At 46.0% G+C, this 21,528-nt stretch overlaps 1 protein-coding gene across 1 annotated transcript in view; it reads right to left on the bottom strand.

The window, feature by feature from the left end:
• The window catches only part of MDGA1 (MAM domain containing glycosylphosphatidylinositol anchor 1), a 152,312-nt gene that overhangs the window by 28,820 nt on the left and 101,964 nt on the right, over positions 1-21,528 (bottom strand). The window contains exons 11-14 of the mRNA XM_051783443.1: positions 9,508-9,685; positions 8,392-8,415; positions 1,463-1,615; positions 110-244 (exon numbers count right to left, since the gene is read on the bottom strand). Coding sequence (XP_051639403.1) covers positions 110-244; positions 1,463-1,615; positions 8,392-8,415; positions 9,508-9,685 — 490 coding nt within the window. The remainder of the gene's footprint in view (positions 1-109; positions 245-1,462; positions 1,616-8,391; positions 8,416-9,507; positions 9,686-21,528) is intronic.

Below are 21,528 nucleotides of genomic sequence, written 5' to 3' on the forward strand. Positions count from 1 at the left end.
TGCCCTCCTGAATCGCTGGTTGCAGGCACAGGTGGTGGAGTGAGAGGCTGGAGATCTTCCCCAACAGCCTGCTTAAGGCTGGGGTTACCCTTCCCTGGAGGGTACTCACCGATGTGCTTCCCATACATGTGGTAGTAGAAGGAGACACAGTAGTACTTGGCAGTAATGTTGTAGAGGGGGCTGATGAGCCGGGCTTTGTCTCCTGTCACCCGGGGCCGGGACGCCTCAATGAACATGTAGTAGCCTACAGAACAAGAGAGAAAGGTGGGGAAAGGCAGCATGCACTGTTTCTCCCTTCTTGAAAGCAATGGGAAGCCAGTGGCTGGGAAACTACTCCTCCTCTGGGAGACATGGCCTTGCTCTTCCCAACTGCTCTGCATCCAGTGTGATCCTGGCCAGAGACACTTGCAGGATGTCTGCAGTGCCTCTTCTGCCTTTACAGTATTTAGGGGAGAGCGGGAGAGATGGGCATCTGCAGACCGGCGCTGTGAGCGCCTGCAGCAGGTGAATCCCTGAACGTGCACACACACACATCTGTCTGTGTGCAAAATGAGCCTTCCTGCTGCAGCACAAGGACCCCAGAACTGACTCCATGGTGTAAGGAGAAAACCAGAAAGAGAAGGCAGAAAGCATTCCCAACTAATTTCTCCCCCTCAAGCAGAGAGAGAGAGGATTCGGTATATCTGGCCTAAACAATATTGTTGTCTAAAGAGAACAATACTAACGTAGTAGTTAACAGCCCAGGGAGGAACAGATTAGCTATTTAACTTGTTGACATAATTTTCAATGCTCAATCAGGTCGGTGTACTGAAAACTAATGGGAAAAGCCATTTCCTTAGCTGGCCATTGGATATTTCCCATTTTTTTTGGAGTTCAAAGATATGTACTTGCATACAAATTTACTTTCCTCGTTAGAGAAAGGTGGAAATAATATCCAGCTAAAACAAGAGCATGTGCTCCATTCACAGCTAGCATGAGCAATACATAACACCAGTCTCCTCCAGCTACGAGGTGAGGTGACTCCTGTCTCTCATCCTCCTGCTTGGCACTAAGAAGATCTGTTTGCCTCCCTGAGACCTTCTTTGAGGAAAGAGCTGGCTAAAACCAGCAGAGCCATTTCTAGGTGTTAGAGATGTTCTCGTACTTGTTTATCCTTTTTTAACTTCAAAACAAGCATCAAACAGTACAAGGGCATTAGGCAGCAGGCAATTAGCTGGTAACAAGAACTAATGCTCACACTATTCCCTTCAACAAAGTCGTGGGTGTTTTAATTGTGTGTTTAATGCCAATCAGTAACATGCAAATTAACTGCCTGCTCCCTGCACCCTGCGAGGAGGAGAAGTGTGCTGTGTGGAAAGCAGATCAGCCCTCCACCAGCTCCCAGAGCCGCAAGACTCCTGACAAGCAACGGCGTGCATCTCACCCCCCAGCCAAGCTGGAAGAAACCCAGATGTGTGCCTACCCTCCGGCGTACCGCTGATGTCCGTGGGGGGCCCGGTGTTGACGGTGCGCTTGGGGTTCTGGGTGAGGGCATTCTGCCGGGTCCAGTCAAAGTTGTCCATCTTGTCCTGCATGAAGCCGCAGATCTTCTCGTCCTCAAAGCGGCAGGTGTTATCTGTGGGGAAGGAAGGAAAAGGGCTGGTCAGCTGCTGCTTTTCAAACCTCGTCCCCAAGCTGCCTGGGTGCTCGCAGCACTGCTACGTCCCTGTGTTGAGCCGGGGGCAGATGGACAGCCCTCGACCTCAGGAGGAGGCTGAAAAGGAATGTATCACAGAAATCACAGAATGGGTTGAGTTGGAAGTGACCTCAAAGATCATCCAGTTCCAAACCCCCCGCCATGGGCAGGGCTGCCATTCACTACATCAAGTTGCTCAGGGCCCCACCCAGTCTTGCCTTGGACACTTCCATAGATGGGGCACCCATAATATCTCTGGGCAGCCTGTTCCAGTGCCTCACCACTCTCTGAGGAAAGAATTAACTCCTAACATCAAATCTAAATCTCCACTCTTTTAGTTTAAAAATATTCCCCATTGTCCTATCACTACCCATGATATATCCATGATTAGTATTATTATGGAAGGGTTAATGCAGTCTGATGGATGTGATGGTCTGACAAAATAGAATAAAGCCAATATAGCTAAAGTGAAAGAGAGCTTCTGCTGAGAGATCTGAAGGGGCAAATGTAGAGGAGGGTAAAAAGAGCACTGAAGGCAAACGGGCTACAAGGGCTTTTATATCAGAAAAACTTGATAGTAGAATAATTTCCCCAGGAGAGAGGAAAAAGCGCCAGCAGATGACCCCCCTTTAGGCTATATATTTAACTAAACTATGACACACATGAAAAAAAATCAGCTGTGGAGAAGAGGTCAGCTCAGTGTGACAAATGTGTCATTTGGCTAGAGTACATCCAATTTATATCAGCTAAAAGGCACATTTGATTTTGAGCTTATGCTGGTTCCCCTAACAAAATAAGTCATGTAGGTAAAAGATTTTCATGTAGGATCAGCCACATGTGCAATAGGGCTCGCTTTTATTACTACCACAAGACAGTTACACCCTACAGCAATATTGTAAGACAGGTGAAAAATCTTGTGCATAGACATAAACCAATATGGACTTGCAGAGACTGGAATGAATAGGACATAACAATGCTGAAGATTGTGACTTTTGTGTTAAAAAGGTAGTTCTTGAGTCACAAAAACAAAGGCCAAAGACCAGCTTTACGCTGCTGATGCAATAGGAGAGGGATGGATGAAACAGGCAGAAAAGAAAGAGAAAAGAGGTCCAAGACCCAGAATGAAAACTGCTCTGTGTTTTGAGAGGTCCCTGGGTAAAAACTCGAGCTGGGTGGAGAATGGGATGAGCATGGATCTCAGACGCTGCAAGTGGTCATCCAAACAGATATCAAAAGTCTGTACACCCCTGCCATCCCTGTGGCAGGGATTTGGGTTCCACCTTCTTGCCTGTCTCTTTCCAGCATCCCACCAACGCAGTGAGGAAAGAGGAGGCAGCCTTCTGCTGTGGTCAGCAAAAATGTCTTTGCTAGCATAGGCTAGACACTGTGTGGCAAGCCAAGGGCTTGGTTCACAGACCAGGGCAGCTGGGTTTTCCAAAAATTCAGCGGGGAAATGCCTCTCTTTTGCTCTGCACAGCCATCAGGAGCTTGGCTGGGCTGGCCACTTAACTGCTGATTAACCCTGGCTAAGTGCTTTCCATTCAATCTGCTCATTTCTAATTAGCATCCAAATCCAAATTAGCCACTGCTCTGCAGTGCCTAGCACAGGGGTGGAATGGCATCTGGAGCTGAAGGAGAAGGGAGGAGTGCGGAGGAGATGATGGGGCAGATGCTGGCGGATGGGCTGAGACAGGGTAACTGCGTGGGATGGGGGGGGCATTTTTCATTCCCCAGCACAGGGAAATGGAAAGAGAAGAGTGGAAAAGCAGCTTCTAAGGATCCTTCTTCAGCTCTCATGGCCGAGAGAAGGGAGTTCATGATTGTACCAGATAGCCAGTGGTCTTCAAAGGAGGGGCTGGAGCCCACAAGCTTGCTGATATTGCTGGGTTGTGTAATACCCCTGTTTTCTCTCTGCTGGACCAAAGACAAGCATTTCCATGACTTCAGCTCATGGGTTGCCAGCTGCAGTTAGAAGACACAAGTTTTCTCCTAGAATGGCATTATCCTACACAGCAGAATCACCATGACTCTCCTTTTGCAAAGGGACTGGGATTGTTTGCAGTTCTGACACTGTGATACACATGGACCTTCAGAGAAAGGTGACATCTTTCTCCAGCACAAAATTACCTTAACAGGGAATATCAGGTGTAAAGCAGAGCTGGAAGCTGTAACACAGAGGTCAGCCAGGCAAGTGATTGAGAGGGAACAAACCCACAAATGAGGAGGCACAGACGTCGAAGGAGAGGCAGATTAAGGAGAAAGCACAAGCTCAGGTGGAGATCAGAGAGAGCTGTGCAAGACAAGAGGACTGAAGACAGTATTCTCAGCTTAGCACCAAGGTCTGGTTGTACCAGCTGATGGACTACTGTGCCTCATTTGTAAGAAGCCCCACACACCTATGGGATGAGACTGCTCAGAAAAGATGACTTGAAAGCCCAAAGAAAACTCTTTTAATGTCAAAACAGGGTCCCGATTGCATCCGCTGCTCTCACTCAAATGCAGCTAATTCCAGAAGGCAATGCTTCTAGCAGAGCACATAAAATAGAGAACGGTCCTATGCACCATGGATCAACCAATGCTGTCGCGTAACTGACAACATGATCCAGCTTATGTGCAACACCACTTGCTGTGCGGGAGTTTATAACTACAGCACATTACCTCTGCTTAGCTTGGCAGCTCAAGGCACTTTGCAACAACTAATGAACAAGGCTTCTTAACACCTCTATGGCATAGCAATGCTTCTTTCTATATATCTCCTGCCTTACACATGGGGAAATAGATGCCCAAAATGTGCCTATAGATAGGCACATTTAAGGTCACAGCAGGCAGTATCTAAGCTGGAAACAGAACCCAAGTGCTCTGACTCCCAGTCCTTTGGTTTAAAACAAGCCACAGGAAGGCAAAGCTCTGTTGTTTCTCCGAGCTAGAAGTGGAGGTGCCATGAATAACTAGGAGATGTTCAATGTGGTTTGGGACACCACCAGCACATCACCTCTGTGTGGTTATCAGCAAAGCTTGCCAGGAGATAACTGGAAGATCCAGCCAAAAGAAAGACGTTTAAATGGCTTGCTGTGTCTCAAGAGGCCACAAAGGTGACCTGACTGATGACCCCAGCTGTGTGAAGTAAATCTTCTTGAAGATTTACTCCATCTGCCAGGGATCCTGGCTCAGTACCATGGTGCAAAGTGGTGCAATTAAGAAGTGGATTTAAACATTGAAGACAGAATTTGTTTTCTGGATTGTTATATATGAGGTGGAGGTGGCAGAGGAGCTGGTTCCTCAAAGGCTGTCTTCACCAAACAGATTTCCTTGGTAAGTTTTGCAGTGGAGGCAGCTCAGTGCAGACATATTTGCACCTGGTTACAGACCTCTCCATGCATTCCCAGGGGAGAGATCCTCTGCTGTGGCTATTAGCATTTCTTGTTGCTTTGCCTTCTTGAGGAATATAATGGAGATTTTCCTTTCAAGTCCTTAGGGGGAAACCATCCCTGGTTCTGAAATGCTGATGCCAGATGAATACAAAAAATAATAATCCTATTCTAGCTGCAGCCTATGGGTGATGGAGTGCACTTGAATAAAATTGCCTGCATCATTTAGCTGTGGTCTGAAGACTGAAACTGGCTTAGTGCATAAAGAAACATGCTCCAAGCCTCGGCTCCGTTGCAGACCTCTTGACTGACCCACAGGCTATCACCTTCTCTTTGGACATCTGTTTCCCCACCTAGAAAATGAAGACAATGAAAACTGTATTGAGACCTCAAAGTACATTGTGAACTAAGCAAAAACATTTAATAGTCTCTTCCATTGTAATTTTCTAGAGCATTAATCACCAGTAATGGAAGAAAGCTTCACAACAACGTAACTGGATAGGTCATGCTGGATTGCTGTCTGGTTTAATATCTCCATCTGCAACAAGGGGATAATATGGTCTACAGAATTCTATTTGCCATTACGATACAAAAAATTGTCACCTTTTTTAACCTTTGCATTACACACATTCCTGAAGGATGGGTACAGATTTGAGTAATCCAACTCTACACAGGAGGCTGGCATCTCATTCCCACATGTTCATACTCGAGCAACAACCTTAAATTCCTCTGGACTGTGAGGCATTATCAGAGACAGGACACACAAGCGCTAGATGGTAAGCAACGAACCACGGTAATCTACAACAACCAGCATTTGGCACAGATCACCACCCACTCTGCTTGTCCATGGTCCCAAAACGTTTTAGCACCACACAGCCAGACTGCAGATACATGAGAAACAATGTTGCTGCTCTGGAAGGGCAAGACACACTGGCCAATAGAAAACTAAATCAGCTATCCAATATACTTCTTAATGACCTCATCACCAAGATCCAAAGTTACATTTGGCAGAACCAGGGGAACCAAACCACTCGGTGCTGATGAGCTGGAACAGTTTGTGGGGCAGCACTGCAGCATTTGGGTTAGAAAGCAAAGGTTATATCCAAATGAAATTACAGGGGAGAAGTTAAAAGGACAGAGCAGATTCTCCAGCACCAGAATTTATTCATGACATTAAAATAATCAGTATTCTAAGAGAACTTTAAGATAATTCTTAGGCAGTTTCTTTAAATATAAACTCTGGTTTTTAGAACTAGATCAGCTAAATTTTAAGTCAGCCTTACTGGTAACCTCTAAATATTAGAAATCCTCAATGTCTTTTGTTCACTTCCTCTGCTTTTCTTTTGCTTTTCCTTTAGAGCCCTGTACCTGGCTCTGTAACCATGCCACACGCATGCCTGCCCCAATGTTATTAACATCTTATTAAGCTGAGAGAGAAAATGCATGAAGAAATAATTGTATTAAGTGACTCTCAGAGTTTGTAAATTAATCACCATTGTGCATGCCCTTGGATCAGGCTGCCAGAGGCATTAATCATCTAATCTTTGCTTTTCACTTGAGAGTTCTCAATGTTTGCTCCCAGAATTTGACTGGGCAGCCTAGCATGAACTTTTCCCTAGGGGCGGTGGTAGCAGAGGAACTAGGAAAAGAAGAGGTAGCAGGAGGGATTTCCTGTTACTGGAATGACAATCTGAGAACTCAGCTGTGGTCCAAAGAAAGAGCTAAGAGCCTTTGGGCTCATATTTACTAGCAGCTGGTCTGAAAGGAAGGGTCATATCTGAAATCAAGTGCAGTAGGTCCCATTTTAGGCAGTCAGTCTCAAGATGTGAACTCATGGGCAAGACCCACATGACTGGCCCAGAGGTCCCAGTATCCACCAGAGGCTGGGCAACTTACATCAAGGTGAAATCATAAGTGTTGGGTTTACTGTGTGAAAATACATGCATGGCTGTCATCCTCCACCATAGGCAAATTTAATGCAGTTGTTCTGGACTCAATCAAGCTGCCAAAGCAGCCCCAGGCAGGCACTCTGAAGGTTCATCTTACCAAGACCCCAAGAGATTGGCACAATCAGGACTGAAGTTGCTCTGGCTCTACCAGTGCTTTATATAGTGTAAAAGCAAGTGGCAAAAGGCCAGATTTTGTCACTTCAACCTGCAGGCTGGGATGCTTGCCTCCTCCAGCAAGTACCAAGAGACATACTCTGGACTAGGTCCCAGGCAATATGCTCCATGGTTCCCAATGAGTCTTCTCTGGACAATATTTAAAGAGGATCAGGAAGTGGAGAAAAGTAAGCAAATGGAATATGGAATTAGAGCGACAAATCCCTCTAACCCTGTAAACAGCTCCTACTCTCAGGCAGAGTATGGCTCATCAAACCATCCTCAGAGTGTGAGCTTGCAAGAATTAACACCTCATGGCTGCCTTAACAAGACAATCTCATATCCTGATTTTTGGCTGCCTTCTTCTCACTGCTACCCTGCAGTGCAGCTGTAACACTTACCTACACATAGACAGAGTAATACATAAAAGGACTGAATATGGAACCACCTGCTCCCCATGGACCATTAGCAAGTAGTCTGCCCTTCTCTGCTCAAGAGCTTTGCCTGGGCTTATATATATCCAGCAACTGAAGCAAAGGGACTTTGTTTCATCCCCTGAAGATCACTCCACCACTGCTTACAGCAATCTAGAAGTCCTCTTTCCTGCTCGATGGGCACCATCACATTCATGTTAAAGACCATCATTCTGAGACATTGTGTATTCTGCTCTCAAACTCAATGGGAACTCTGGGAACTCAACAAAGATGGACCTGCATCTTGGCAGGAATGACTGAAAGGAAAATAAGCAAGTTAACAATGATGACACTGGAAGGGAAAAGAAAGGGACTGTGTTCAAGAAGTTTCTGAGAGGAACCAGATCTGAGCTGGACACAGCTCCATACTAGCCTGCAGAGATATTAAGTGAGATCTTTTCTGGTCAGAAGAGGAGGGGAATATACATTCCTAAACATAGATTATTTTAGGGAACATTTAATAACCTTCTTACTGGAAGCAGACTGTTCATTTTAAGGGAGGGTGGTTTCAAGATCACAGCCTATCCAGTCGCAGAGACACCAGGTGTGAATGAGAGGCATATCTCTAGTGTTTATCTCCTGGCAATAATTTGAGGTGCAACAAATGGCAGTATTTACTGGAAGCTTTAGCATATGCAATTTCATCCTCTTTTGGGGAAAAAGGTTTGAAAAAGTCAGCTGTGTGTTCCAGTTGTTGGTTTGCCTTATCTGCTGGAGTACTTGACTAATATGCATTACATTCAAAACATAAACACAAAGGTGTTGTTGCTTACCTGTTGGGTTGGGATAGTTGATTGCTGGAAGAGGAAACAGAAAAACAAGTCAGAACAGCTCGTACTTCCTCAAATCACAAATCACAATCAAACTCTGAAAATAAAACAAACATATCAAGAAAGGTCACAGACGCACAAGTCTCCTGGCAGCATCCCTGTGAAACAGCAGTGCTCAGTGTTTGCCTTGGTGATTGAAAAAGATGCTAACGCTCTAATCCAAGCAGCAACAGACCTTAAGAAACCCCCACCTAAGGAGTGAGTGATCCTGGGATTACATTGGGGAACCCTTCTGGCAACCCAAGCAGTTTCCTTCTGGAGCACCCAGTGCGATAGCACCCACTTAGACACCAAAGCTTGGTATCTAAGAGAGAAATCGAAACAGTTTGACACACTGTGGAAGTTTAAGATGACAGGTATGCTGAGGGCAACAGACATGTTTTCAGTCCACAGGATAAGAGGACTGTATGCAATCATGCAAACATAGGAGGAGACGGGTCTGTACTTTCTGCTGAAATATAAGGTCCAAACTCCTAATGGTAATAAAGAAATCACAGAGTTGTGGAAATGGAGAGAATTCTGAGCTGATGGGATGCTGGGTCGAGAAGTATGGTCAATGTGTATCAATGGGATGGTTTGGGAGTCGTGGTATTGGATAGAGCTACAGATTTATTAGTGGTTAGTTAGGAAAGGAATCATGCATTCAGCTCTGGAAAGAACTGAAGCCTTCTGAAATCCTCTTATTTTTATGGGATTGTGACTAATACATAGCATCCACTGGCTGTCCTCTAATACACCACTGTACCATGGGAAACTGCAGCATGGCCTGATGGGGCACTGAGGTTTTGGGGGTCTTCTGCCCACAGAGTGGAAAGTGTGAGTCAGAGCTGTTGAGTGATGGTTCAGTGGAGACTGACCCTCAGAAGTCTCTATTTAGTGCTCTGCATTGATGGCAACAGCCAAAATACAGTGAAATGTGATAGCACTGTGCTATCAAAACTCCTCAGCGCAGAGAGGTCCACCCAAGGGTGACAGAAGACCACATCTATTCAGGCCCATGTCCCTAGGCCTGGGGCTCAGACCTGTTCTTGTAGCCAGGACCGAGGAAGAGACACCTACGTTCCATGTACCGGATGATGCGGGCAGCCATATCTCCAGCCCCAAAACTGGTGATGGGTGTCAGGCGAACTTCATAGCTCTGAGGCACTTTCAGGTTGGGCAAGATGTGTTCCAGCAACAGGCCTTTCTCCATTTTCTTCACAGGAATGAAGGTTTGGATGGTGCTTCTCTGAGACAGCTGCATAGAAAAAGAACCCACAGTGTTATGAGAATCCTGAAGCTGGAAAGCTGAGCAATCCTATCCACCATCTAACATACTATTCCACCTGTTCCTATTGTTGCCGTGGGAGTTAGGTGCTGAAAAAATCTCCGGAGCAGTTAATTAGGGGTGAGATAAGAAAGGGTTTATTATGCCAAGGCAAAGATGTTACAAGACGCTCGCCGGCAGTGCCTGAGATGTTACATTTTATAATACCATCCATCCAATCCCAGATGTTTCCACCCTGTGGCCTTTACTCCGGTCTGCCCGGGGTCCACCTCCTGAAAATGCATCTGGGGTGTATTTCAGGACCCTCTGTTCATCCCATCTTCATCTTCATCTTCATCAGAGCACAAAGGGTACATAGTCACCCAGTTTTTGACCGTGTTCTGTGGTTTAGGCCCTGATATGCTGTTCTGCCAACAATCTAGGCCTTGCCTTGACAAAAGACTAAACATTTCTGCTGTATTCAGGGGTAGGGGTGATATAGGGAGCATAGAATGGGGTAAGAGGGTTAAGGAATGTGTAAACAAGGGTGCTAGAGGGAAAGGGATAAGGGAGGAAGGGTTGCTGTTTTTAAAATCTACTTATAAAACTTACAAGTATTAGAAAAATAAAAAAACCATTAGGGGCTTAAGGCATCACTATAAAGACATGTACATCTGGTTTCTCCATGAGATCTTCATGGTTTGAAAATTCCAACCCCTGGTATAGAACATAAATCAGGAGACTGAGTTCCCCCTCAAGAGAAGCCTTGGGGTCCTCCTGACTCTAGGGACAAGTTGAACTATGGGTCCTGGAGAAAATTTGTGTCCAGAAAGAATGGTTTCAGGATGGGAAAAATGGACCCAACTTACCCCTATTAGTGCACCAAGGTCCTTGCAAACACAGCATGGCATTTCGCCAAGATACTCTGCAGTTCACAATCACTGCTGCAGAATTCATTCACTTGCTGCCTGGGCCCTGTGGCATTTCATTTGGTGCCTCACTGGGACTTGTCTACTACCATGCTTCCTCAGCAACCTTCCGTAGGATCCATCTTTGAATCCTAGCCCACACTGTCTCCGCAGACCAGAGTAAGGGATCTAGTTCAAGTTGGTGGTTGTCTGGAGTCAGTCACAGGCTTGCTCTTTCTCTGATGCCCATTGGAAGGAGCTGAACCCTACCAGTTAAACATTGTTCAGTTTGCTAAGGCAGCAGGGAATTTTCAAGAAAACAATGGGAAAAATATCATTATCAAAATCACACCACTAAAAATGATGAATTATGTGTCAGTGAAACTTCCCTGCCATGGTCATGCTTCCTTGGTGGAGGAAGGATAAGAACGAGGACTGCATTTTGAAGATACAATTTCCTGCCTGTTGCTGTGCGGTGCCTGGATCCTTGTGGCAAGATACATTATTGAGGATGCTGGTGCTGGTAAAACGACTTTTGGCAGGGCTTTCCATGATCCAGTGTTCACTGTCCCTGACACTAAGCTTTCTCTTGCCTCTGATATATCCTCTAGGTTGACAGTTTCCATCGCAAAGGCAATTTTCCTGACAGGTTGTCTCAGTGTTGGTCATTAACGCTGAAGTTACAGGATTACTGGAACCAGGATGCATGGAGGAAGGTTTACAGCAAATCTGTCAGTGTAGAGAGTGTAGGGCAAGAAGATGGAGTGAGGGCACAGTAGGAGCAAAGGCCATCAGCAAGGCAGGGCTGGGTAGCAATGCAGATGTGGCACTTTGTAAAAACAAGTTCATTCAATCCCTCCTCTGCCCTCACAAATGTAAGTTCGAACTCAGAAGCAATGGCTGCCACTGGAGAGCTTCCTGTGCCACAGCCCTGTTCATTTCCAACACAGCCAGGAGCCAACAACCCATCTCCTTGATCAGCCCATAGTTTGGACGGTGCTTCGAAGTGAAGGGGCAGCACTGGACCAGATCCTGTGTTGGGGCAGGACCTGGGAACCCATGGCTGTATGTGGTTCTCACAGTGAAAAACAACTTTGCACCTGCCTTACAGATTGTACCTAAAAGAGACCTTTGTACCTGAGCAGATCAGGGTGCAAGTTGCTTTAAGGACCTACTTTCTGCACCCTCCTCCTCATCCCTGGGCAAGATGGGTCAGAGAGCTGGGAGCTGCTTTCCCGCAGCTTGGTGCCTTCCTGAAAGGTGCCTGGGAGGAGTCCTAGCAGGCAGGACCAGGGCAGGGAACCAAGCATGAACCAAGATGCTGCCAGGATCCATCCGTATCAACAATGCCTCATGTGTGCTTGCAAGCTGGCATTCCTACTGCTCAGCCCTCCCATCTGCCAGCCTTCCATACCACTGCTCTGCCAAGCAATGGTAAAGCTGACTCCCAGTGGCAGCAACTTCACCTGGGATCATTAGCACCAGACCCCTAATTATCTGGGAGAAGAGGAGCAGCCACAAGCCAGAAACAGAAGGTTGGAGTGGTACAGCTGGCATAGATGTTTTGGGGAGTGGAACCTCACTGGGAGGGCTGGTAGCAGCTCCTCCCCACAAGCTGCCATGAGCTGGGGTGCTGAGAAGGCAGCCAGCAAACAGGAGGAGGTCAGAAGCCATTTTCCTCATCTAGACATAACCTTTGGAAGAGAAACAAAATGGGAGAGTCAGAGAGAAGCCTGGGGGTGAGATTCAGACAGTGCAAATTTCACCTCAGCTGGGATTTAAGTGGAATTTGGGTATCTAAAGCCTCTGGGAGCAGTGTCAAATCACGTACTCTCCCGCATCGTCTAATCCAGGACAAACTACGAAATCAGCCTCCAGTCTGGACTGCAAAGCTCTAGATCCCCCACTTGAGTCTATCCTCAGGGACTTGTGGGTTAAATCAAATAAATATCTGGCTGCCACCAAGGTTTGGCTGTGAAACAGAAATTAATAAGGGCACATACGCTTCCTATGGTTGCAACTTTCCTGCTTCCCAAAAGAGACCCGGACAACTAGGTAATGGGAAAGGCACAGCTGGGGCCCAGCAGTATCTCCTCTTGGTGTACAGAGGGAAAGTTTTAAGAGAATCTTTTCCCTACATCAAACACTTCATAGCCAAATCTTCTCTCAGCCTATGTCCTGTCTCTATTCAATCTGCAACTTGAACCTACACAGAAACTCACTGCCAGAAAGGCTGCCCTCTGCACATCCTTAGTATGGTCCCTACAGTCCTGGCATCATAACAGAATGTCTTTGGATGTCTTTGGAAAGACTGGCTCTTCTCTGTGAAAGGCAGCATGGGCCAAACATCTCCCCTGAGCCAGCTGCAGCCGTCAGTAGAGAGAGCCAGGTGCACTGCCAGCACAGTTTAAAGGGCACGTGCCAGGGAGAAAAAGGAGGCAACTCCAGCCAGCCGCTTGCTGCGTGCATGCGGAGCAGGTGCTGGCTTGTAGTCACTAGCACAGATCCAGCAGACAGAGACATTAAGGCCAAGGTCTGCCCCCCTCCCTAAATATCCTTTGCCTCCCTTATTGCCGGCAGCAGGTCTGTGCAGAGCTGCATGCATTGGCCCAGTAGGAACCCATTTTTCAATCCGCTTCAATTGCCAGCTGTTGCCCTTTCTCCCGCTCTGTGTTCTCTTCTCCCATTTTATCCTGTTATCTTCTTCCTTCCACCCCCTTCTCAGCCTCCCTCCTCCTGATCATGTTGACCCAGTGCTCCAGTTTAATATTGCTGTGGTGCAGTTAATAAAGCAGAGGCAGGCGCAGAGGACAAGGAAACACTGGCCGCCTTATTAGAGATGCTGAAGCCTCAGTGGAGGATCTCATGCAACAAGCTCATTCATCACCAGGCTCGAGAAGCTGCCAACAGGGCCAGAACAAGAGCACTGCGCAATGCACAGCCTCGCCTCTGCCTTCACCTCCTTTCATTTCCAATAAAAAGAGGAAGGGGATGGGAAAGGAAAAAAAACCAAACAAATCCACAGTTTCTACCAGCTGGCTGTGAATATCCCACAGGCTGCAGAGGTGAGAACATTCTTCCAGAATGAGTTCACTAAAAACACCTTATGAAGGGAAGAATCAGCCCCATATGGTACGTATGTATTCACATGCAGTGTATGCAACCTGTCCCTTTCCTCTGACACTTATAAGCAGTATTAGCAATCACGAGAGAGCACACTTACATGCTTATATGTACTTAGCCATCAAAGCTTTTGGACCTGCAAACTGGGACTGCCCTTTCTTGTGCCTCAGCATCACATTCTGTTGGTAGGTATTGCCTGTCCAGTCCCCTGTCTTATCATGTGAGCTGGCTTTTGACGCTTACAGAGTTTTTGTTCCACTGTGGCCAGCTGAGCCAGCTCATGGTCCAGGAATACAAATCAAGAGACTCAGAGAGAAAGCCAGGATTCCACACTACCCCTGCCCGCTGCTGGCACCTCAGCTGGGGCATTGTCACGGTAGAGGAGTCCAAGGTATTTCACCGTCACACCTATGTTTTATGTTTATATCAGCTATTAAAGGAAAAAAAGGATGATGTTTTCACACTGATCTTTAAGCTAGGTACATATCAACTAGAAGACTCAGTAAAGCCAAAGGATATTAATAGACACATCTATCAAGAGTTCATGCTGCGGTTCTGCTCAACAAACCACACCAGGAATTCACAAGATTTGGTGTGACTTGTGTAGCCACACATGTGGTCTCACAACCAGCTGTACCTTTAGCTACTATGCACACTTGTTTGAGGGAGAAATTAGAAAGAAAGTCTTTCATCACCAAGCTCCAAGGAATCGTTGCAAACACTAGCTAGAAAAATGCACATTAAAATCATGTAAAATCCCCAATAAGCTGATCAGAGCAAAGGAACTGCTCTGCAGGCATCCAGATTCCCAGCATTGCAATCCACTCTTGCCACTCTCTCCTTACGTGTTCTGCTTCTTCAGCAACTTCTCAGCTCAGGGCACAAGCACTAGCTCTGCTTTCCAGTATCTCCCATCCAAATCCTTTCCACACATACTCGCTGTCTCACCCTTTTTTCTCAGCCTCATTCAAATTCCCGTGGCTGCTCCTTCCTGCAGCACAAACGAGACAGGGGTCACTTCCCACACTCCCACTCCATTCCCACTAACTAACCACAGACATGGGGTGTTGGGATAGCTCCCAGCTCCATCCCCAGCCTCCTCAGCCTCTCCAAAGGGAGAGGATTCAGCAGAAAAAGGCAGGCTGATGTGGCACAGCAGCTTCACACACAGGCTCCCTCTCTCTGGCAGACTCTTCCTTACTCCCTGTACAGCTCCACAGAGGAGAACACCAAACAAATGGCAGAGGGATCAGGAGCACAGGTAGTAATGTCCTTGATCCTTCCAGCAGCAAGGAATAATATTGCTAGTAATAGTCAGATCCATCAGGTCAATGAGTAGCTCCAAGGTTGGTGCAATCGTAAAAATCTGGTATTTGTTGACCATGGGATGATCTACTGAACACCTGGTCTACTGACATCTGAGGGGATGCACATATCTCAGGGGGGAAAAAGAGTTCTAGCACATGAGCTAGTGGGGCTTGTTACAGAGCTTTAAATTAGCTTGGAAGGCGAAAAGGGGTAAAACCAGGCTCGCCAATGATGACTGATGGGATGGTGTGCCAAAACCTGAAGAAACCAGCACTCATGGGATCCCTCAATCTTCTTCACGAGGTATTGGCTACAATGTACCACACCTGAAATGTTCCTACACAAATCCATGCACCATGAGGAACAACCAGCAGAACTCAAAGCTTTAGCCCAGTCCCAGAGATTTGACATCACAGGCATAAGTGAAACCTGTGGGATGTGTCCTGTGACTGGAGTTCCCTGTTGGATGGTTAGAGGCTCTTCAGGAGGGATAGGCAGGGCAGAAGAGGAAGGTGTATGCCCAGAGGAAGCAAGGTCAAGTGACATGGGAAGAATTCAGAGATGCTGCTTACAGCTGTAGGAAGAGAATTTGTGCGGCCAAAGCTCAACAGGAGTTGAAGCTGATGAGAAATGGGGGGACAATAAAAAAGTTTTTTCAAATACATTAATAGCAATAGGCAGGATAGAAATAGCATCAACCTCTTACAGGATGAGGATGGTCACCTCACAAACAGGGACAGAGACAAGGCAGAGGTGTTCTTTGTCTTCAACGCAGCTGACGGGCCAAGGGGGCCTTGGTGCCCTGAGCTGTTGGACCACGACTGTGAAAATGATCAACTCCCAGTTGACCCTGAAATTATGTAGAATCTGCTGCTCCAGCTGGATCCTTACAAATCTATAGGGCCTGATGGGATGGTCTCCCTTGTGCTCAAGAGGACAGTCAGTCTCAGCCAAGCTGCCCAGTTTCTCATGATGTAAAGACATCCCTGTTTAGCATGATCCAAGGGCCAGGAGAAAGTGACAGCAGCAGAAGAGCACTTTTCTTCTGACAGGCAATACCACTCAGGGTGTGACAGAGCCTCCCATTTGTACCAGTTCAGCCTCTTTGTCAAGAGTCTTGGCTGCATTATATACCTCTGTCCTGGAGTGCTGCAGGCATCATATCAGATTTCCCCAGTGGCTGTGACTGTGAGGACCCCATCCCAACAAAGTCCAGCTAAGACATAGCTGCTCCCTTCCAAAGAGAGTTTTGTTCACAATCACACCACTGCACTCAACATGATGGGATGGGCAGTATCTATGGCCTTGAACTGGTAACAGCCAGGAAAGAAACTCCCAAGCACCCCATCCAAGGGATGGAGGGGTCTGAGCTTTGTTATGGTGCTGGTAACAGCTCCTGTGATGAACATGGGGCTCTGCAATGCAAAACACCCCACTATCTCAGCACACATGCTCTGTCCTCAATTTCTGCCCCAACTGCACCTCTGAAGCTACAGGATGCCTTGCAGAGAGGTAACTTCAAAGAGTACATATCATGGACTTCTGAGTGTTGGAAAAAAAAAAAAAAGAAAAATATGATTACAGGATTTATGTGTGTCAGAATTTACAGTGTCCAAGACTGAGAGAAAAATTATCCAAGGGCCAGACCCACTATTCACTGCTGGAGAATGAGAGCCCAGCAGATGAGTTCCACAGGTAAAAATAACTCCTTGGAAAAAGAGGAATGAAAAATGCTCAGAAACAGGATCAAGAGGGAGGCAGGGATAGGAAATTTTAGGAAATCCTCCTAAAAATGAGGCTCCAATATGTTCCACAATGATGGAAAAATCTGCCAGAAATCTGTCCCTCCTCTCCCACTTCTTCCTATTCACCCTCTAACACATAGCAATGGATTGAGATTCTGATCCTTCATGTCACCTTGGTGCCACAGGGCAGAGAAGAGGAAAATGGTTTGTCTTGTCGGTCCTTTCCAACTCAGCATATTCTGTGATTCTGTGAATTGAACACCACAAATTTGGTGCTTAGTCTTGGTATTTTGGCAGAGGGATAAAACCCCTCTGCACTGGTAGCTCCCAAAGTTCAGAGAAGGGCAAACCATGGACACACTCAAGGACACAGCAGGAGAGGTACACTCCTGGCTGATAGGGCCCAGTCCTCTGTCACCACAGGGGCTGCCTCTGCTTATTAATTTTATGTATGCATCACATCCCCTCTTAAAAGTGGTGTGTTCCCTTTAGGCCTGCTCCTCCCGCTGGTAGTCTGTTCCAGAGCCTGACCACCCTAATGTTCTCATTTCCACATTGAATTTATTCACAAGCAGTTTGCACCCAGTTGAACTTGTGCCAATACTGTCCTTTAGCTTAAATGGCTCTTTTCCCTCACTGCTGCTTGACCCCCTGATACTTTTATAGACAGCAATCACACCACCTCTCATCCTTTGCTTTACTAGGCTAAACAAGCTGAGTACTTTGTTAGTCCTCTTCTAACCCAGACTCTCACTTTCTCTGATTGACTCTATAATATTTTTCTGCATGATCCCACTTGCTGGAGTTCGGTGCCCCAGCTCTGCATAATAGGATGCAGTGGCACCTCTCCACCTTGCTTATAAGTACCTCACGTTTCACCAAGGAGTACATTTGTCCTTTCTTACACCTGCACCTAACCAGCAGCTACTTGAAGTCAACTCACTCATGCACATTGTTCCGTCACTTCAGTAATTTCCCACTGTAGCAGATTTCTCATCTTACACATGCGTGACCCTGCCTTTGTACCACATCCATTTCATCTCACCAGAACTACTCAAGCAGTTTTCCGTCTTTCGGATCTCACTTAGAATATCCTGATCCTTCACTGAGATGGGATTGTCTCCCAACCTGGTGTCAGCTGTATGAAATTTCAACAGCACAATCTTAATAGGGGTTTCTGAACTGACTGACTGGTATCAGCCATGGGAAAGAGGCATACCTACTCTGGAAAAAGCCATTTTGGTAAGATTTGGATAGTGGAGAAATTTGGTTTGGATATAAAGACAGTCATTGTGATGTTTCTTTATAATCTCTTGTCAAACTTCCTGTGCCTGCCATATTGGATTAAAACATTTTCCTTTGTTAGTACTTCATCACCACCTTGGATGAAAATGATGTTAAGCATTAACAGCATCAATTAAAGGGCTAGGGTAAGTTTAAGATGGGATTTATTTCATTTTCCTTGCTTGATAACCTTTACTAATTAGGGGTTTCCAGAGCAAATAATCACAGTGCAAACACAAAGTTGGCATTTACCACACAAGCATACCAGTGAACTGAAATTCATGCCTGTGTTGTTCATCAGTCAAGCACACAGGTTCAGATCCTGGGGTTAAGCAAGGACGGATGGCCAAAGCAAATACATTATTCAGTCTAAATGAGGAGTCCTGGAAGCTTTTTGTCTCAAACTGTCCTTTATCAGGAGGCTCCGTTTCCAGGCTGAAACATCCCCAGCTCCAAAGAGAGAAGTAACTGAGACCTTCAGTAGCTACTGAGGAGAGCTGGAGCCATCTAAGCTGGGAGACAGTCTCTCTCTCTTCCTCTTGCACAGGCAATCAGCTGCCTATCCTCATTAAGTGCCAAGAGCAGCAGTTTATGGCTTCCAAGAGAAGCCAAATTGGTGCTGTCATGAATTACTATAAGTGCTTGTTCCACACTCTTCAATAATGTCTTTCATTAGGGGCTGATCAGAAAGCAATATGTTTTTTATTAGCGTATGTTCCCTGGTCTAAGGAAGAACAGACCTAATATTCACTCTGTCAGAGTGACAGTCAAGCAAAAGCCTAAACTGAGGTTCTCTTCTACAGCCCTATTTTCAATTCTGAAGGCACATGCCATCCTTCTGTTTCAGACTGGAAGCTCTATATTGCTACTGCAAGTTCCTACCTGTACTTGACTATGCACTGCAGAGCCTGAAATCATCTCTCTGTCTTCTGTGTGGGCATAAGTGGATAAGAGACAACGTCCCTGGTGTTGCTTCACATCCTCTCTTCCAGACAGCAATGGTTCCAGTCTCTTTTCAGCCTCATATCTGAAAATCAGCACTACTCAGTGCCTTACTGGATCCAACTTTATACTCATCCCTATGTCAGTGAGCATAGTCTCCTCTTCCACCAGTTTCCTTGCACTGGACATGACTGCTTGCAGCTGGACCCACACACATGTCTGTACACTGTGCTGTCAGCACTTCTGGGTCCAAGGAGAAAAACCAATTCGGCTCTGCATAGCCTAAGTTTGCCCAGCTGCAGTGAGGTTGAACTCTGAGCCACTTTGTCTTATAAGTTACACTTGTGGTTGCAGCTTAGCAAGCAAGACATGCTCCACCAAAAGGACCTGCTGCCTCCCAGGCTTGTTTTCTTGGGTTTTCTACAGACCATGGCAGAGCCCTCTGTTAAGGCACCTTCACCCTTGAAAACAACTAATAAAGGATGGGGTTGTTGCTTCCTGGAGCAGAAGTAACATTTTTGTGGGACTCTGGACTTTCCAGTTTGGTACATGTAATGAGAGTATAATATAGGCATCATTACAGAGTCTATAGGCCACCTCTAACTCGACTGCACTTGTGGTCCTGTCTCTAACAAAGAAGAGGCAGCCAGCACAGCGTATGCAGGGAGAGCCACACAGCTCCTCACAATGCTCCATGCTGCCTGCTTCACTTCTTTACGAAACACAGTCAAAACATCTATCTAGTACCTACTCCTGCTCATTTGTGACTAGCTTTGGGAGAGACTACATGTCTCTTCCAAACCCTTCCCCTTCACACACTCTCACCTCTTATCTCCAGTATGTTCTAGAAAGTGAGAGCCAGGGAAAAAAAAAATGAAGCCAAGAAAAAAAAGGAAACAGAAACAGAAGAAAGAAGTGCAAAATAGGAGGGGGAGCAGGGAAGGGCATGAAGGTGCACAAAGAAAAGATGGTAAAGCAGTAGGAGCAACATGGGTTGACTACTGAAAATAACAGACGAGCAGAGTAAATGGGAGGAAGCTGCATCACAGCCTATCGACAGGGACTTTTGGAAAAGACTCAATGAACAGCATGTACCCCTTGAAGCCACTGAAGGAACGTGGATAAGAAATCCACAAAAAGGACTGACTTTTATCTTTGATACCTGGCAAGCATTTTTCATCCTGCGTTCAGCTTTGTAAAACACAAGCCAACAGCCTGCTGGATATGAACAAGCACAGTGGTGTGAAAACAACATCTCTAGCCTGCGAGGCTGCTCTGAGGGGTGTATTGGTTTGGGGAATCAGATTATCTCTTCTCTCACATTTTCCTTACCCTCAATGAGCACTGAACAGCAGTGTTAGGAGCTAGACAGAGATGAGATTTTCCTTCTAGATGAGTTTTAAGATCATATGAGCCTTTCCAGCAAGATTATTTGTACTATTCTTCTCAGGCACTGTAACTATTCTGAACAGAACTAAGACTGGAAAAGCTGTTTGGATTATTCCCTTGTACTAGGCAAGCTAAACAATACCCTGCTTTCTCTCTTGCCCAGTCAAGTACTTGAATTGCATTAGGAGCAGTAGTTATGAAAAGTCAGTGTTAACACAAAATGTCTGCTGGCACTTTATGAATGACAAAACACCTTGTAAAACTTTCAGCTACCCTGTTTTGGGCAGATGAGCTTATATATTGGATCCGGGTATGACGGAGTTGATTTTTCCCATAGCAGCCCTCCTAGTGTGTGCTTTGTGTGGGTAGCTAGAAAGGTGTTGATAACACACCAGTGTTTTGGCTACTGCTGAGCAGCGCTGCACAGCATTAGTGCTGTCTCTCCAGCATTTCTCCCTCACCAGTAGGCTGGGAGTGGGCAAGATCTTGGAAGGGGACATCATATCCAGGACTGCTGACCCAAACTGACCAAAGAGATATGAAAGGGATGGAGAAGAGGGTATTTGTTATGATGTTTGTCTTCCAGAGCAACTCCTACATATAATGAAAATCTGCTTCCCAGGAAGTGGCTGGACACTGCCTACTGATGGGAAGTATAGAATAAATCTTTTATTTTCCTTTGCTTCTCCATGTGGCCCTAGTTTTCATTTAATAAACTGCCTTTATCTTGATGGGGGTTTTTTTCCATCTTATTTTCTACCCCTTGTCCTGCTGAGGAGTGGAATGATAGAGCAGCTTTGTGTGCATCAAGGTCAACCAACCATGCCTTACTTACTCTGGATAATCACAGAAGAGGAATGATACCATAAGACTGAGGCACTAACCTGCCAACTGCTCATATTACTCATTTACTCATATTACTCATACCCCAAACTAATTTTCCCAACTAACTGATTAGAAATTATCTGTGGACTAGGGAAAACCAGCTCAGAAAAACCATGTATCATATTGAAGAGCAATTTGTGAATTCAAAAAGACAGAATTAATCAGACTAATTCATTAGTTAAGCACCATTTGATAAGCTCTCATGGGCAAAGGGAAGAAATCTCAATAGTGGCATTGGAAGATGTTAGGC

Source organism: Manacus candei, unplaced genomic scaffold, assembly GCF_025592945.1.
Source record: "Manacus candei isolate 608988 ecotype Guabito, Panama unplaced genomic scaffold, ASM2559294v1 h1tg000017l, whole genome shotgun sequence".
NCBI lineage: Eukaryota > Metazoa > Chordata > Aves > Passeriformes > Pipridae > Manacus > Manacus candei.